The sequence below is a fragment of the Micromys minutus genome (genome assembly GCF_963924665.1).
Source record: "Micromys minutus genome assembly, chromosome: 13".
NCBI classification, from domain to species: Eukaryota; Metazoa; Chordata; class Mammalia; order Rodentia; family Muridae; genus Micromys; species Micromys minutus.
In genome coordinates, this window is record NC_137982.1 from 6,885,605 (window position 1) to 6,904,959 (window position 19,355).

The window sequence follows — 19,355 nt, forward strand, 5'->3', positions numbered from 1 at the left end:
AGGAGGTGAGAGCCAAAAAAGCAGGGCTGGGGAAAAGTCCAATCCTGACCACAGGCCCCCTGCTGTGTGGAGGCAGGGGCACAAAGTCTTGCTGGCGACAGCCCTTGGAGCCTCGCCTAGCAGGGCTGAGCCAAGCTTGCAAAGCAAATTTTTCGCCTTGCGGGGACTCACAACTGGGTCATGGAAACCTCCAGCCTTGCTTTGGAGCTTGGCCTCCGGGAGGGCTGGGCTGTCCAACGGTCAGGGTCACAGCAGGTCCCACCAGCCTGGCATGGGAGGACAGAGCTGGGTAGGCATGCCAAAGCTGGGGCAGGACGAGAAGGATGGGGGTCCTGGGGCCAGAACCTAGGTTTGGGAAGTGGGTCCTGGGGAGGATCTGGATGGGATTCTTGATCCTGTTCTTGATGGGAGGCAAATGGGTCTTCCTGGGGAAAAGGAAGTGGGGGAGGGGATCTTGGATGGATGTATCCCCACACTCAGAAAGCTTCCAGGAAAGCCTTGGGTGCCTGAGGAGAAGGTGGGAACACTGCTTGTCCTAGAGGACAAGAAGAATATAGGACTTTCAAAGGGGATTCTCTCAGCCCAGGGCACTTAATGGCCAACTTTTCTCCTTGGATGCTCTGGAAGAGGGCAACATTTATTGTCTTGGTGGCTGCCGGGCAAGAACAGCTTTCTGTAACCTACCCAGGAATCCCCGGCACAGAGATTGGGGATAGTATGGTTTTGTGTTCTTGGGGCCCCACTCTCTTAGGGAAAGTCCTTGGTCAAGCCATGCCTCAGTTTCCCCATCTGCAAATAAGGGCTTTGCTGATGATCTCTAAAGACCTCTTTGGTCTCTGAGTTCTTTAGAAGATGAGCTGCCAGGCATATGACTTGTGTCTGTAATCCCTGAGTGAGGCAGGAGGATTGCCATGAGTTTGAAGCCAGTCTGAGCTATAGAAAGAGATCCTTCTTAAGAGACAAACAAATCAAAACACTGGGCTGGAGAACCGGCTTAGCAGTTTGAGCATTCAATGTTCTCTCAGAGATACTGAGTTCGGTCCCAGCATCTGTATCTGTAGGCTTACAACATCCTGGAACTCCAGCTCCAAAGATTCAGACACCCTCTTCGGGTCCCTTCGGGCATCCACACACATCACACACACACACACACACACACACACACACACACACACACCTTTAAGGTAAATGAATATTAATAAAATAATGTAAACTGGGCATAGGAGGCACACACCTTTAATTTCAGCACTTGCAAGGCAGAAGCAGGTGGATCTCTGAGTTCAAGGCCAGCCTGGTCTACAAAGTGAGTTCCAGGATGGCCAGGGTCACACAGTGAGATCCTCTCTCAAATAACAAACCAAAATAGCTGGATGTGGTGGCTCACAGGTTTGTAATTCCAGCCCTACTTGCAAACTGAGTTTGAGGCCATCCCAGACTACCTACCCTACCCCAAACAAGCAAGCAGAGAAAAACAACAAAACCCAACATAAAATTAGATAGCCCTGTTGTCTGGTCCAACTGTCAGCTCACCCTCCTGCTGTCTGTGCTCTGGAGAGGCCCCAGGCCTCACAGGGGAGAGAGAAAAGCCCCCAGGGCCCCCTTGGGCCTCTGTGTCCTGGTCTGGAGGCAGTTAGCAGGCAATGCCAGCCCTTGTTAAAATGTAGGTCCTTTGCTAAATTGGCAGTTGGCCATCAGCCTTAGATTAAAACCAGACAGAAGCTGTGAGCCCCTTCTCAGACTGGATTTGGAGCTAAGGCAGCCCTCCCCAGCCCCATAGCCTCCTCAGTTCCCAATGTACCCCGCTGCTGCCAGGTGCCTCGCCTTCCACAGCTTAAGATCGGGGGGGGGGGGGTCACTGAAACAGAGACCAAGTCGCCCATCTGTAAGAACAGGCTCTGGTGTGCTGAGGCCTGAGAAACCGTAGGCCTGGGGGCACCAATGTCTCACAGGAAGCCCGGAGCCTGTGAGACCATTTTTGTGCATCTTCTCTTTTTTTGTGCTTGAGAAAAGCATGCAAATGTTCTCTGCCAAGGGCTGCATCCCTGTCCCCTCAGACCCCGAAACCTTGTCTCTTAGAAGCTTTGGCCTCGCTTTTGACCTATTGCTTAACTTACCATGCCTCAGTTTCCCCACATGTGAGATTGCACCACAAGCCACCAGTGAAGAACTGATGGACTAAAGGAGTTTACCTGTTGTTCCCACTTTGTAGCTGTGACTTCCGGGGCAGGGAGTGGTTGAAAGGCGTGCCTGGTCGAACCATACTCTAGTGATGGGGCAGAGACCTAGCCTAGGAGTCCCCTTCCTTCCCCTTCCGCCAACAGTTCCTTCTTTCCTCATTATCATTATTAATTCTCAGTTTCTTGAGACAAAGAGTCACCAGTCCAGGCGTGGCCCCAAATTTACTTTATAGCCCAAGATGGCTTTGAACTTCTGACCCTCCAACCTCTCCTTTCCTGATGCTGGGATGGCCCTTGTACACAACCACACCCAGATTAAGGGGTAGTAGAGGCGGACTCCAGGGCTTCACCTGTGCTAAGTAACACTGCTTTGAGCTACAACCAGCTCACTAGCCCTCTTCCTACCAATGGAGCATTTTCCCTTCCAGCTCAATTTGTAGCACCCAGGGCAAAAGATGTGGCTTTCTTTTCTAGGGGCCACTCAAAGGAACCCTGGTCTCTACCAAGGACTCCTGAAACCTCAACCAAGTCCCACAAGTATTTTTGTAGCCCTGGACCCCCTCCTCTGAGAAAGGCCTCGTGTTAATTTGTTAAATCCGAGTCAAGGTCCCAGGGACCCGTGGTTTATTTTTCCAATCATGTTGGCAGAGATTACGGGGATGGAGCCTTTTTGGTCAGAATGAATGCTAATTAATAAAAGTTATTTATTTGAGTTGGAGCTCTCCACAGCCCAGAGGTCAGACACAAATGACTGTTTGCAGTGTCCACGGCTCTTGAGAAAGGATGGATGGACAGGCTGAGTTTATTTGTCTTCTGAAGAATTCTCAGCTAATTCCCTTCAGGCTTTTTAGACCCTTAAATTACATGGAGTAAGAAAAGCCATGGCCGCGCAAAGGGGAGAGGAGCACTCGAATGTTTGGCAGCGAGCAGGGCTTTTAAATGCCTTTGGGTCTCTGTCGACCAAATAAATGCCATGTCTGCCCATCACTGTGTCATTGTGATGTCATTGGGAACAGTGTCACTTCGGTTATAAGAGACTAAAGGCCCCAGCCAGCCTCCCATCCAAAAGGTTTCAACCCAGTCCTCGAAGAGCAGTTGGCACTAATGGGAGCTGTTTGGGACTTGTAGAGTTTCTGTTTACATATTCCTTTGCTTTTATTTTATTGTCTGTTCTTCAGGAGTGGAAACAGGACTCGGTTTGAGCATGCATTCTAACACTGAGCCTCATCCCCAACCCTTTAGAGCTGGATTCTCACTGACTTCCCTGGGCTGATCTTGAACTCAGTCTGTAGCTGAGGTTGGCTTTGAATTTGTGGTCTTTCGTGATGATCTTTAAATGTGTTAATTACATGTGACAACAGGCCCAGCCATTACCTTTATATTTATTGGGAGTTGGGGCAGAGAGTGACCCGGAACCCAAGGAGTTTGAACAGAGTTCTCCTGGGATGCAGCCCACCCAGTGAGCACCAGCCATGGGGAGGGCACCAGGATGTGTCAGGACCTGCACGCCAATGTTCTGGGGATCGCAGAGCATTTATTTATTTTCCAAATACTCGAAGCCAAGCTTGGAGCCCAGAGGGACTCCCTGTTCTCAGGAGGCAGAGCATGAACCTGTAAGAAGCAGGAGAGACAGCAGCCCTCGCTGAGCCAGAGCTGTGGGCTCAGAGCTGTGCCCTCTGGGGCTGCTGTCTGGACTTGGCAGTGGCTGAGTCCCGGGTCCACTGTACTAGAGAGGACCAGAGGATCAGAGTGTCACACAGAGCAGGAGGGCTCATTTGTTGAGCAATGGCTGTCTGTGCTCTTGCACAGAGGACTCACATCAACTTGTGTCCAAGAGCAAGCCGCTGTCCCCAAGTTCCTGTTATGGAGACTTCCTTTAGCAAGGCACTGCTCAAGTCTGTCTGTCCTGGAGGCTCTGAGAGCTGGACCAGACAGTGTCACCAAGCCTGGAAGTGAGATCGCTAGGAGAGGGGATCCCAGAAAGAGCTACCAAGTCTTTCAGCAGACCAGGGTTCCAACTCCAAACACACAGTCTTGAGAGAGCCTAGAGCCTCAGTTTCCCCATGTATGAAGTGGCTCACACTTCACAGCCATGCCGGGCTTCCGTGAGAGGTTCTAGGATCATTTCTAGCCTAGACTGGTTTTGCTGGAGTGTTCTGCATCCAACTATCTTGCTGTTGTGACCCTGGGGGACAAGGGCTAAAGCCCCTTGGAGGACCCCTGCTGGCATCAGGGAAGAGCCTGGGCCTTGAGAGTGTGCTGCAAGTCACCCTCAGCTTATCTGGCCCCTGAGAGCCTGTTTCTTCCCACAGCTGCTCAGTGAGGCGAAACCTGCAAAAATGGTTTTCATTTAAACACCCCCAGTTTCCAATGGCTCAGAAACTTCCCGAAAAACTCTCCTTTTTTGGCTGAAATGCCTCTTGCATTGGGTGTGTGCCCAAGTGGCGTTGCCTGAAGGAGGGTGGGAGTCAGCTCTAGGGATGGCTCATGTTCCAGAGGCTTCCATCTCTACTTTTGGGCGCTTGCTCACCACCTGACTTTCAACACCCAGCCTCAGTTATTTTGGTTTAGGATTTCTTTCCCGTCAAGGGGTGGAATGGAATGGGGGAGGGGAGGGGTGAAGTGGGGGCAAAATGGGATGGGGGTGGGAGTGGGAACATTCCCAGGCACCAGGCACGACCATCCATCTTAGCCTTTTCTCCTAAGACCAGACAGGGGTGTGGAGTGACAAGGGAACAGGGGGAGGGGACAGGTGACAAGGCCAGCTTGCACCAGCCATACTGCGGTCCCAGACGCTGCCTCTCCCCCTGCATTTTTGGCTCATGTTTGCAAGTGTTTCCTAACAAAGGAAAACTCTGAGCGTAACTCCTGCTCATCCTATATGCCAGGGTCCCTCAGCCTAGCTGCTACTGCCATTTTGGAACAGAGATGTCTGGACACGGGACAGGGCGGGTGGAGTGGGTGGAGGAGCATGCTGTTGGGCGTGCTGGAGCACACTGCTGTGTCCCTAACTCTTACTGTTAGTCCAAGTCACACCAGTAAGAAAGAAAAAGTCTGCAGGGCTGGGCTGTAGCTCAGTGGTGGGGTGCTTGCCCAGCATGAGGCCCTAATTCCATCCCCCGGATTAGAAATAAAAAAATGAGTAAATAAACTGAAAGTAGGGTCAGGGGCCAAGGGTAGGGGGGATACTTCAGCATGTGTCTTTAATCCCAGTACTCAGGAGTTCAAGGGTCAGCCCTGTATACAGAGTAAGTTCCAGGAAAGCTACACACACACACACACACACACACACACACACACACACACACACACGGGGGGGGGTGTACAGTGAGTGTGTGTGGTAGAGGTCAGATGATATCTTTCACCTTCTACCATGTGGTTCTACGGATGGAACCCAGGGCCAACCCCATGCCAGGTATGTGCTCCGCCCCTAAGTCACAGGGTTTTTGAAGCAACACAAGGTATAGCTTAGAATCCTGAGGATGGCCTGACACACTCAGACAGCTGAGGAGCAGACACTCGGGCCTCCCAAGCAGCAGTAGTGGGCCACACCATGTACTCATTGGCCAGAACTCCCACCTCTAGGAATCTGCAGCCAACATGCACAACAAAAAACAAACAAACAAACCGGGACACTCCTGTTGACAACAGGGCAATTTATCAAATATTCTTTTAGCTCCCAAAGACTAGAAACACACCAAGTGTCCACCATGAGGGCTCTTTAGCAGTCTGCGGCTGCGCAGGGAGAAAGTGCTAGGTCCCTTCACTGACTGAATAAATGCGCCCCGGAAGGCTTGTTACATGGGGAGAAACATGGATGGCGCCAACGGCATCCTTAGACGAGAGAGAAAATACTGCACACGTTGTATTATACTTGAAAAAACAATACTGGAGGGTTAGAGCAAACATTAATTTAAAAACTGGTTTTTGCCGATGGAGGGAGGGGGAGGAGAGAAAGCAAGAGTCAAACATGCAAACCGGAGATGGAAGGCTCCAGATTCTTAGTAAGTAAAATAGACTGGACTACTCAAAGCTGCAGCCCACAAGACATGGCCTTGTGCTCATTGGCTCTTAAATTTTACATTATGCAGTCTTATAAGTCATGGAGCACAGGGCAGGGGAACCTGGGGCCTTTCCTCTGCTTCATACTGTCCTGTGTCAACTGCACATGGCATGGTGGCAAGTGATGAGTCTTGGCTATTGAGGCACACATTTTAGAAGCTGGGAGATGACTCAGTGGGTAAAGTCCCTGCTGTGCAAGCTTGAGGATCTGAGTTCAAATCCCTAGCACCCATGTAAAAAGCCAGGTACCTGTAACTGCAGCACAGGGGTCTCAGAGGAGACAGGAAGATCCTGGGGGTTTAGGGGCCACAAAGTCTGTCTAGCGCTGGTTCAGAGAAAGACAGTGTCTCAAGTGAATAATGGATTAAAGGGTGGATGGGTGGATGGATGGATGAACGGATGGATGGATGAATGGATGGATGGGTGGATGGATGGGTGGGTGGATGGATGGATGGGTAGGTGGATGGATGGGTAGGTGGATGGATGGGTGGATGGATGGGTGGATGGATGGTGGGTGGGTGGATGAATGGATGTGTGGGTAGATGGATATGGTAGATGGATGGATGGATGGATGGGTGGATGGATATATGGATAAGTAGGTGGGAACATAAATTGGCAGATGGTTGGATAGATGGATATATGGCGGATGGATACTTGGATGGGTGGACAGATGGGCAGGTGGGTGAGAAAATGAATAGACATAGGCCAAAGATAGCAGGTGAGGTAAGAGGACATATTCCAGTGCTCAGGTCCAAGGCTACCTGCAGAAGGAGACTCAGGAGAGCCAGTGCAAGAGGAGCAGATGGCTGAGCCGATGAATGTCCCTAGACAGGGCCACAGAGACCCCATGTGGCAGAGCACATTGTGTGCACAGTGCAGCCACCCTACTGACCCTCATATCTTTCCTCAGGTGACTGTCCTAGCCCCGGCCGTGGCAGTGCCACCAAACGAAAGAAGAAGCAGCGTCGGAATCGAACCACGTTCAACAGCAGCCAGCTGCAGGCACTGGAGCGTGTATTTGAGCGCACACACTACCCTGATGCCTTTGTGCGTGAAGAGCTAGCTCGCCGTGTCAACCTCAGTGAGGCACGTGTCCAAGTAAGTGGAATCCATCCAGAGGCTCCCAGGGAGCCCACATCCAGACTGGTGACCACCATTGACTAAGGGACAGGCACTTGCCAGTGGAGACAGTTAGCTCAGGGCACTGGAGCCAGGAGAAGGAAGTTTGGATGGAAACCTTGTGAAGCTTGTGTCTAACCCCCATCGGTTAGTTTCCCCTGTAAATGAGTCTACAGTGCGGGCTATGCTGTGGTTCAGGGAGCTGATGCTTTATGTAAACATGTAGAGCAGGAGGTGGGAGGACAGCCCAGTGAATAGCGCTTGCCATGGCGTGAGGACCTGAGTTCAGACCCCCAGCACCCATGTAGAAAGGTGAGGGAGGCAGTGTGCACCCATAGTGCAGGGGAGGTGGAGACAAGAGGATCCTGGGAGACCCTTGGCAGCAAGTCTAGAACAGGCAGGCTCCAGTCTCAGTGAGACTCTTTCTCAATAAACAAACAAACAAAACAAAACAGACAGAAAAAGACAACGTGGAGCCAAATAAAGATGCAGTACTAGTCACTGACCACTAACCGCCACACACCCATGTATGTGGGTACATGCTCATGCACACACACACACACACAGACACACACACACACACACACACACACACAGACACACAGACACACACACACACACAACACACACACACAGACACACACACACACAGACACACACACACACAGACACACACACAACACACACACACACAACACACACACACACAGACACACAGACACACACACACAGACACACACACACACAGACACACACACACAGACACACACACACAACACACACACACACACAACACACACACACACAACACCACACACACACACACACACACACACACACACACACACACACACGTGCACACAGCTAGGACCTTAGAGCAGTGCCACACATGGGAAGCATTTGGGAAGGCTCTGTCCTGGGTGCCCACCTCCCCTCGTAACCACAGGACCGGAGGGCTCACCTGCCATTGCGGTGGTTTTTTTGTTTATTTGTTTTTTTCTCACGTGTCGTACTTCCCAGCACGGAACACAGACATTGTTGATCATCCCCATTCTAAAGGAAGTCAAGAGAGTGTCAGAGAATGAAGCCACCAGCTCAGGTCTGGGGCAGCACAAGTATGTACCCAGATCCACAAGGATGTAGGTCCCCTCAAAGTCTGCCAAACCCTGCATGCCACGCTCTCCCTTTCAGGTCTGGTTCCAGAACCGCCGTGCCAAGTTTCGCCGGAATGAACGTGCCATGCTGGCTACCCGCTCTGCCTCGCTGCTCAAGTCTTATGGCCAGGAGGCGGCCATTGAACAGCCTGTGGCCCCCCGACCTACGACACTGAGCCCAGATTATCTATCCTGGCCAGCATCATCTCCCTACAGGTGAGAATGGGGTACTCCTTTGTATCAACGGGTGCAGCCAGACCCCCCCCACACACACACCATGGGATTGTTAAGGCCACCTCTCTGGGGAAGTGAAGAGAGTTCAGCTAGTGTGTGGATGAGTGTGCGTGTACATGACAGTGTGTGTGGGTATTTAGGAGCCTGCATGACTGCTCACGTATGCACGGGACCCTAAGTGTGTGTGTGTCTACACAAGCATTGATACACGTCTGTATGCACACACATGTGGAGATGGGGGAAGCCAGGTCTTCCTGGAGAAGAGCAAAGTGGGCTCCACGCTGAGATAGCTAGAAGACTGCAGGAAGGGTTTCGAGCTAGACCCAATGCTCTTTGTCCTCCAGATGGGATACAGAGTCTGGGAGTACTGAGGACAAATCTTTCTGTCCTGTGACCTTGGCAAGTTCCAGAGCCATGCAGAGGGTGGATGGATGGATGGATGGATGGACGGACGGGTGGATGGATGGATGGATGGATGGATGGATGGATGGATGGATGGATGGATGGGTGGATGGATGGATGGGTGGGTGGATGGATGGATGGATGGATGGATGGATGGATGGATGGATGGATGGATGGATGGTTGGTTGGATGGATGGGTGGATGGATGGATGGATGGATGGATGGATGGATGGATGGATGGTTGGTTGGATGGATGGATGGATGGATGGATGGATGGGTGGATGGACGGATAGAATAAAATAAAAAGGTCCTTTCTTGGGCTGAAAAGATGGCTCAGCAGTTAAGCGTGTGGACTGCTCTTGCGGAGAACCTGTGCTCCATTCTCAGCACCCACACGGCTATTCAGAATTGTCTGTAACTCCAGGTCCAGAGGATCTCTTCTGGACTCTATAAGGACCAGGCACTTGTGTGTTATACTGACACACACGTAGACAAACACTCATACACATAAATACAACGTAAGATAAATCTTTAAAAATAATGGCTTCCTCCAAGAAGGCCAGGAGGGAAGGAGGGGGTGCTCGTTGGGCCACCATGTCTTACAGTTCCAGGAGTTTCATCTCCTCAGCGTAACAGACTCTGCAGGAGCCATAAGCTCTGGGAGGGGTACTGTGGGGCCCCTGGGTCTCCAACCTCCTTCCCTGATCTATCCTCATCCAGAAGCGCTTGGGCGCAGAGCAGTACCCAAGGGCACATTTCTCGCTCTCATAAGGGTCACAATCCAGAGAGGAATGCCAATAAATAAAAGGAGAACATACCACACTGTGGCCTAGGTCATCCTCCTGCCTCAGCACCCCAGGTGTTGGGATTATAGTGGTGTGGGCTGGGGAGGCTACCTCTGGATACTTGTCTCCTCCCCCAGCCCTGAAACCTTGGCCAGGGCTACCCTGAGCTCATCAGGGAAATTAGAACTAGCCAGATGCACCAATGAGGTCCTGTGTTTTCTGTCTCCCCAGCTCGGTGCCTCCCTACAGCCCCGGAGGTTCAAGTCCTGCAACTCCTGGAGTCAACATGGCCAACAGTATCGCCAGCCTTCGCCTCAAGGCCAAAGAGTTCAGCCTACACCACAGCCAGGTGCCCACAGTGAACTGACAGTGATCACTGGGCCCAGCCTCCTCCCTGGCCCAATGGCAGACCACAGCAAAGGAAGTAGCCGTGTCTGTCCCTGTCCTCAGACAAACCGGGCAGCCTGTTCTGTGCCTTTTCTCCATCACAGCTTCCTGAGTTCCAGAGGCCTGTTGGGTACTGGAAGCCGCAGCTAAACAGGTTACTGTTGTGGTGCGTGAGATTGTGGCCTAAGGCCCCTGGTGTGGCCCAGGCAGAAGGCGGAGCTCGAGTCCGCCAAGGAACTCACTTACTTATGTATTAAAGCCAAAAAGCTTTTGTCTTTAAGGAATAAAATCATTTTTTCTTAAGCTCCATGAGACTTCAGAAGGGTAAGATGGGTACTCCCAGAGGGTGCCAGGACCTGGGTGGCCTGAATTATATAACCTTCCTAGTAGGCAGAAGTCTAATGTCTCATGCGGCAGCCTCCGTGAGGCTCACTGCCTGCACCCCTGTACTCAGGCGAGAGAAGGGGAAGGAGACTTCATTTCCCATTTTGGGACCCAGTGGGACACCTAGAGCAGTCTTGCTGGCTGGTGGCCAGGGCACATCTCTTTCACTCCATGTGGATGTGGAGGAGGGGTGACCATTCCTAGAGTGTGGAGAGGGGTGCAGGGATTAGATTCTTTCTGCTGAGCATGTGAAACTGTGAAATCCATGGAGGGTACTCTAGTCTTTTCTAGTTGTGGGACAAAATATTCTGGTAAAAACAACTGAGGGGAGAAAGGATTTATATCAGCTCATAACTCCAGGAGACAGCCAGCACTGTGGAGAAGTCAAGTTCAAGAAGCCAGGATCTTGAAGCAACTGGTCACATCCATAGTTAAGAGCAGAGAAAGTAAAACCACACAGTCAAGATCCCCTCCCCCAAGCAAAGGGAATGGTGCTGCCCACAACGGGTGGGTCTTCTCTCATCACTTACTGTGATCAATGTAGTTTGCCACAGTCTGCCATAGCCAGCTTGATCCAGACAACCCCTATTAGACCTTTCTTCCTAGATGATTCCATATTATACCAAGTTGATAATTTAAACTAAGCATCACATGACTGGAGAGACGGCTCTGTAGTAAGGAGCTCTCGCTGTTCTTCCAGAGGAGCTGAGTTCAATGTTCAGAACACGTGGTGAGCCGCTTACAAACTTTTTTAATTCCAGCTACAGGAAACCTAATGCCCTCTTCAGACTTCTGTGGGTACCTGTACTCATTTGGCACATGCAAAGAGATACACAGTCTTTTCTTTTTAAATTATTTGATTTATTTACACTCCGGTCGTTGGTGCCCTCCTGGTACCCCCCAACAATTCCTCATTCTACCCCCACTTGCCTCCAAGAGGGTGCTCCCCAACCAGGCCTCCCCCTTACCAGGGGCTCAAGTCTCTGGAGGATTAAGCACGCCTCCCACCAAGGCTAGACCTAGCAGGCCTCAGCTATTACGATGTGCTAGGGCTTTGGACCAGCCCATGTATGAGACTCCTGCTGGATGTTTAGTCTCTGGGGGCTCCCTGGGGTCCAGGATAGCTGAGACTGCTGGTCTTCCTATGGAGTTACCCTCCCCTTCAGCTTCTTCAATCTTGCCCTTAATTCAATCATAGGAGTCCCCAACTACAACAATCCAATGGTTGGGTGTAAGTATCTGTGTCTGTCTCAGTCAGCTGGTGGTAGGAACTCTCAGAAGACAGCCATGCCAGGCTCCTGTCTGTAAGCACACCATAGCATCAGTAATAGTGTCAGGCCTTGGTGCCCCTCCCCCATGAGCTAGAGCACAAGCTGGGCCGGTCATTGGACCACCTTTCCTTTAGTCTCTTCTCCATTTTTGTCCCTGCAGTTCTTTTAGAAAGGAACAATTCTGGGTCAGAAATTTTGACTGTGGGTTGGTAACCCTGTTCCTCCACTAGAGACCCTGTCTGTCTACTGGAGGTGGATTCTTTGAGTTGCCTCTCCCCAGTATTAGACATTTAGCTAAGGTCCCCTCCGCACCCCCGACCCCTGAGTCCTGAGGGTCTCTGGCCTCCCTGGTCTCTGGTACTTTCTTGATGGTTCCCCATCCTCACTTGTCCTTTCTGTTTGTCACACTTCTTACGGTCTGTGGGTCGTATCCTATGTATTCTGTACTTTTTGGCTAATATCCACTCATCAGTGAGTACCAGACATGTCCTTTTGGGTCTGAGTTACCTCGCTCAGGATGATATTTTCTAGTTCCATCCATTTGCCTACAAAATTCATGATGTCCTCGTTTTTAATAGCTGAATAGTATCCCGTTGTGTAAATGAACCACATTTTCTGTATCCATTCTTCAGTTGAAGGACACCTGGGTTGTTTCCAGCTTCTGGCTATCACAAATAAGGCTGCTATGAACACGGAACACATGTCCTTGTGGTTTGATGTGGCATCTTTTGGGTATATGCTCAAGAGTGGTATAGCTGGGTCTTCAGGTAGAACTATTTCCAATTTTCTGAGGAACCACCAGATCGATTTCCAGAGTGGTTGCACCAGTTTGCCATCCCACCAGCAACGGAGGAGTGTTCCTCTTTCTCCACATCCTTGCCAGCATGTGGAGTTACACATTCTTATACATAAAAAAAAATTTTTTTTATTTTGAACCTTAAAAAAAAGAAAAACAAAAACAACAACAACAAAATCTCACCACAGCCCTGAGGTCCTAGGCAGACTCCCAGCACAGAGCTCAGAGCTGAGGAGGCTATTAAACAGCTTACTCCATTGTCCCCATTCCTGGACAGAAGTCAAGTGACAGAGGACATGTACCACCAGCCAGTGTCATCACTTAGGAGCGTCTGCAGACAAGGAAAGTAGATGAAAGCTTCCCAGTCCCATACAACCCCAGGGAGAGTACAGCCTTTCAGTTAAAAGAAATCTCAGGACAACACCTGAGAGCAAGACAGTTGATCTCCATCATGATGACTTGCCCAGGGGTGGCAGGTTAGGCTACCCCCTCAGGACGGTGGCATAGCCTAGCTAGATGTGCTTGCTGCGGTGGCCTGGGTTCCCCACACCTGCACCTCTAGCTCACAGTCCCTGAAGCACAGCACCTTAGACAGCCTAAAACAGGCTATTCTTGTGCAAAGGATATACTGGGGTTCAAGGTGACCTTGAACTCCGGAATCTTCTGACTCCACTTCCTGAGTGGTGGACCAGTATCACCACACTCAGATGGGAATATTGCATGCGCGCGCGTGCACACACACACACACACATTCACATGCACACCACATGTGAGTATAGTACTCAAAGAGGCCAGAAGAGGGCATCAGAGTACCAGGCATTGGAGTTACATGCAGTAAACTGCCTGATATGGGTGCGGGCAACTAAACTCACATCCTCTGAAAGAGCATCAAGCACTCAACCCCTGAGCTATCTCCTTATCACCTGGGCATCAGTGTTTCTTTAGAAGGTACTGGAAGGTTGGAGTGTCACTCTGTTGGCACATCAGCCTACCACCACCTAATAAAAGTAGACACAGTAGTGCACACCCATCTTTATTTATATGTATTGTATGTTGCCTGCTTGTCTGTGTGTGCACGGTGGAGCTGTAGGTGCCTGTGAAGGCCAGAGGAGGGCGTCGGTTCCCCTGGAACTAGAATTACAGGCCGTTTGTAAGCTACCCGATGGGGGTGGGGGCTGGGAACCCGAGTTCTCTGCAAGAGCAGCAAATGTCCTTAACTGCTGAGCCATCTCTCCACTCCACCCTATCCCCAGACCTGCCAACTCTCTACTTTATAGTCCCCAGAGACAAAATACCACATAAAACCCTGAAGGTTGGCTTGTCTGCTGTAGACATGGCGTCCCACTGAGTGGGGGCCTGCAAGGTGGGCCCAAGACAGGCCAGCAGTGGAAAATGCTGGAGGCCCTGTTCCCACGGATGACCAGGAGGACGCCAATGTCACTTCCACTTTGGCTCTCTAGAAAAATAAACCGACTTAATAGTTTGCACATGCTGCTCTGGGAAGCTGAGGGAGGGGCAGGCCGCCCTCTCTGCAAAGCGAAGCTATTTAAACACTGCTGTCCCCGCTGTGCCTGGCTGCGGATCTGTGTGGGCAGCTTCCTGGGCACTGTCCCAGGCTGTCACTTTCCTGAGAAGCCAAGGCACCTGAGGCCCCAGCCTAGCCCAGGAGGACTTGGACTCCATTCTCTCCTGGCTTTGCCTATTTTACCAAGGATACAGGACATTGTGTCTGCTTTTATTTCTTATAACAGACAAAGGAGAGAGGGAAGGAAGGAGGGGCAGACAGAGAGACAGAAACAGAGTGAGAGAGAAATTCTTAAAGAAGAATTTAAAAAAGAGAGAAAGAAACCAGTAAAAGGGCTGGAGAGATGGCTCAGTGGTTAAGAGCACTGACTAATCTTCCAGAGGTTCTGAGTTCAAATCCCAGAAACCACATGGTGGCTCACAACCATCTGTACTGGGATCTGATGCCCTCTTCTGGTGTGTCTGAGGACAGCTACAGCGTACTTACATAAATAAATAAATAAATCTTAGAAAGAAAGAAACCAGCAAAAGACCACAGTGAGTGGCTCAGGGCCTTGAGCAAGGCAGTTTATGCTCCACCACATCTGACTCAGGTGGTGCTGGGGTGGAAGGGCTTTTGCATGCTAGCTAGACAAGCTCTCTACAGTTGTTACTGTGGGGGAGCACAGAGTGAGGGGCAGACGCCGAGGAAGTTAAAGTACTCCCTCTGTGGGAGACAGCGCAGCAGAGTGTTTGTGGCCTTACAGAGAGCCCTGTTCAGTTCCAGCACCCAACTCCGGCTCCATGGAGGCCATTGCTCTCAAATGTGTGCGTGCATGCATACATACGAGAGTGTGCGTGCACAGAGAGAGAGAGAGACAGAGAGGAGGGGGAGATTTTTGAGACAGAGTTTCTCTGTAGTCCTGGATGTCCTGGAACTTGCTCTGTACTTTGAGGCTGACCTCCAACTCAGAGATCCACCTGCCTCTGCCTCCCAGGTTGAAAAGGGATGTGTCAACACTCCTGGTTAGGTGTACATTTAACACTGGCTGCTCTTTCAGAGGACCTGGATTCAGTTCCCAGCACCCACATGGCAGCTCACACCTAACTCTCTGTGACCCTTGTTCAGGGTCACAAGGAAAGCTCATTCTGTTTCTCTCTTCTGGCCTCTGTGGGTGGTGCACACACACGGTGCACAGGCACGTGTAGGCAAGCATGCATAAAATAAGCCTTGAAAGAAAGTACTCCCTCCCACCAGGCATGGTAACCCATACCTTTAATTCCAGCACTTGGAAGTCAGAGGCAGGCAGATCTCTGGTCTACACGATGCATTTCAAGTCAACCAGATTGCATAGAGAGACTCCCTGTCTCAAAAGGAGGATGGATAGAAACTGTGACTGGGCAAGGGTCTGAGCTCTCCTTGTCCAGAGCGTGTTGCTCATCACATCTGGTTTGGAGGTGGTAGTGGGTTTTTTATAAAGAGGAAGAGGGGGAGGTGGGGAGGAGGAAGAGGAAAGAAGAATAGGGAGGAGGAGGTACATCTGGGAAGAGTTAGGGGGCGTAGCAGGAGATTGAATATGATCCAAATGCATTTAAATTTTTTAAAAATTTAATAAACTAGTGTGCCTAAACAAACAAACAGCCAGGTTCTAGACTGTCAACACACAGAACAAAAATAAATGACAGAATGATTCTGTGTCGTAAGTTTCTGTCTGGTGAACAGAAAGAGAAAGTGCCTTGTTTTGCCTTTTCCCTCTGTGATAAACATGTGACCACAGGTGGCTTGGGGAGAAAGGGGTTTCAGGAAGAGAAGTCAGGGCAGGAACTGAAGGCAGGAACCTAGATGCAGGAGGTGATGCAGAGACCATAGAGGGGCGATGTTTATTTATTGCCTGGCTCCCCGTGGCTTGCTCAGCCTGCTTTCACATAGCCCAGGACCACCTACTCACAGCGGGCTAGGCCCCACCTCCCAATGCCCATCAGAAGTCATGAAAATTGCCTAAAAAAACCATCGCCAGTCTGTAGGCAATTTTTACCTCCTGAGGTTCCCTCGTCCCAGAAGACCCTCACATTTAGTCTAGTTGACAAAAATAACTAACCCGCACAGACTCCCTAATTTCCTCATTCAAACTTGGAAAGTGAAGTAGGCCAAATCTATGCATGCAGCCGTCTCCCGGGAGAAAGGAAAGCCCGCCACAGGTAGCATGCCCTTGAAGGAGAGAGTACGTTGGGTCCCAAGCCTATGCCACTGTGTTACACAGCATGTCTCTTATACTTCTGCCTCCTGAGTGCTGGGCTTAAAGGTGTGTGCCACCATGTCTGACTGTTTGATTTTTGAGACAGTCTTAAGTAGCTCATGGACCCCTCAAAATCCATATAGCTGAAGAGAACATTGAAAACTGGAATTCTCCGGTCTCTAACCTTCTGAGCCCTGGGATTACAGGTGTGAGATTTTTAAAAATGGATGTGAGCCCAGTGAGATCCAGTACCAAAGAGTGAAGCAGGAGAACTGCTTTGAATTTGAGGCAGCCTGGCCTATATTGAGTTCCAGGCCTGCCTAGGCAACATGGTGAGTTCCAGGCTACCCTTGGCTACAAGATGAAATACATGTGAGCTGCTGTGGTGGCACCTGTCATTCCTGTGGGGACTGATGTGTGACTATGTCCTGGGAAGCACACGGCATGCACCCTGGGAAGTTAATTACCCAATAACCAGGGCTGTCTGAATAAGTAGCAGTGTCCGGGAATGGCTAGGCGATGCTAAACTTAATGCCATTAGCACTGGTCCCCCATTTCAGCTCTTGGGATGGCTGCAATTGCTTTGCCAGAGTGTGGTCCACAGAGTACACTGGCCAGCAAGATAATGCAGCAAGTAAGGGCACTCACTGCCATGCCTAGGAATCATGGCTCTGTCCCTCGGCTCATGAGACGGAAGGACAGAACTGATTCTTCAGTGTTCTCTGACCTCCACACATCTACCATGATCTGCATGTACCCACATATACACATGCACACAATACCTACATGCAGTCAGACAACCTGGCTACTGGCCCTTGGATTTATATGAACCCCAACTTGGCACTGGACTCCCTCTGCTCACTCAGAGGTTAGGACATTGGGCACCAACTAGGGACCGCTGTGGCTTCCCAGGTTCTTAGAGGCCCATTCAGCGCTCATGCCTGGAGCACTAAGGCCCCAGCCTGCCGCTCAGTCCACTCCACCCTGGCACCCCATGAGCCCAGCTACACTGGGTCAACAGGGGACTGGCCCTGTCTCGGTGGAGTTTGGGGAAATGCATGTTGTCTTAGTGTTTCTATTGCTGTGTCGAGAGCCATTGCGGGTGATGTGTGTTCTGCACCAGGCAGCTGGCAGGTTCTTTCTAGAACACCTGGCCCTCACAATCCCACTTTCCTAAGAGAAAAACACTGAAATAAATACTTATCTTCCATGCATGGACCTCCATCCTCTACCTCTCTTGGATCCCACTTTGCAGAGGTCTCTACTGTCCTAGTTCAGAAATTCAGGGCAAGTTTTTTTGGACCCTCGAATTCCTCATCTAAAATGCTAAATGGATCTGGAGAGATGGCTCAGTGGTTAGGAGCACTGGCTGCTTTTCAAAGAACCCGGTATTAATTCCCAGAACCCACATGATGGCTCACAACTGTAATTGCAGATCCAATACCCTCTTCTGGCCTCCGTGGGCACCAGGTACACATATGATACAAATGAATGTATGATACATTTGAATGTATGATACATACATTCATACAAAGAAGCCATCTAAATAAAATTAAAATGCAGAAGTCTTTTGCCTGGATTCACCTGATCTTATTTAAAATGCAGAAATGTCTCCTTAAAATTATTTTAAGTATTAATTGTGGCAGTGGGGAGGGGACAATGACAGATGAAGGTCACATCCAGCCTAATGTTCAGCGACAGTTGGAACTCAAAAGGGGGTCCCATCTACAATTTCTGTTTTCTAAGCTGAGAACTCCAAGAGCAAAGGTTTCATCTCACCACTAGAGGGCAGTGTGCCATTCATTCCCAGAACACTGGCTGTTTGAAATAGGCTGGCAGGGCTTTCCAGTAACAACTCCCCCCCACCCCCACCCCATAGAGCAGCTCCGGGGCACAGGACTTGGCCCGCTGGGAGGAAAGGTAGTGTGGCTAGGCAGCAGCCTTGGGTAAGAAGCTTGGGAATCTGAATGTCCCAGGTTCCAGAGTAGACCCTTCGCCTTCAGGTGGTCACTTCTGTCCCTGTCTGTAGAACAGAAAACCAGCCTCCCACTAGGTGTCAGAGCTGCAGGAAAAGCCACCCCTTGGCAGGCAGGATATGGACATCCTGGATCCCAAGCCAAACGTCATCTTGTCAGGGAGCTCCTTGCTGCAGGACTTCCCTGGTGCAGTCTGGTGGAGTGTGATTTCTACAAAGAAGTCGCCTGTGCTGGCTTGGCACTGTGGTGCAGGCCTGTAATCCCTGCACTCAGGAGGTACTACAGGTTAAGCTGTTACCTCAAGGTTGTCCTGGATGCATAGCAAGTTTGAGGCCACCTTGGGCTAAGTGAGACCCTGTGTGTAAGACATATGCACACCGGAACCTGAAAATTCCCAGTAGGCACCAGGTCAGCGGGGACAGCATGGGACTTAGACATGGAACATTCACAGGTTACACTCTGCTGTTTAATGACTAAACCTGAACAGGTCTCAGGAGGACTCTGGAGGGACACCGCACACACACAAGTGAGATTTTTCACAGGAGTAGACATTTGGCATCTTCAAACCTCACAGGTGCTGGAAAAACCCAAAGTTCCCTTTCAGAGGCTGGTCAAAGCCCATCCTTAGCTTTCAGACTGTGGAGGGACCAAGACCTTGCACAAACAGGCGGAGCTGTGAGCATTCCCACCACCCTGAGCCTGTGCTACTTAAGGCACTCAAAGGACAGAGAGGTATCAACAGGGGACAAGCTCTGACCTGCCCACCTCTGAAAAAATAGCAAGCACCTTACCTCCACAGGGAGCTGACCACTGCTGGGTCTCTTGTGAGGATGCCCTGAGACACACACCAGCCAGGTGTCTGTCCTCA

The 19,355-nt window shown here is 50.6% G+C and overlaps 1 protein-coding gene across 1 annotated transcript in view; it reads left to right on the top strand.

The window, feature by feature from the left end:
- The window catches only part of PRRX2 (paired related homeobox 2), a 34,931-nt gene extending 24,314 nt beyond the window's left edge, over positions 1-10,617 (top strand). Inside the window, exons 2-4 of the mRNA XM_080927875.1 lie at positions 7,150-7,337; positions 8,550-8,728; positions 10,165-10,617. Of these exons, the coding sequence (XP_080784001.1) occupies positions 7,150-7,337; positions 8,550-8,728; positions 10,165-10,300 (503 nt within the window). The 3' untranslated portion in view covers positions 10,301-10,617. The remainder of the gene's footprint in view (positions 1-7,149; positions 7,338-8,549; positions 8,729-10,164) is intronic.
- The last annotated feature ends 8,738 nt before the right edge of the window (positions 10,618-19,355 follow it).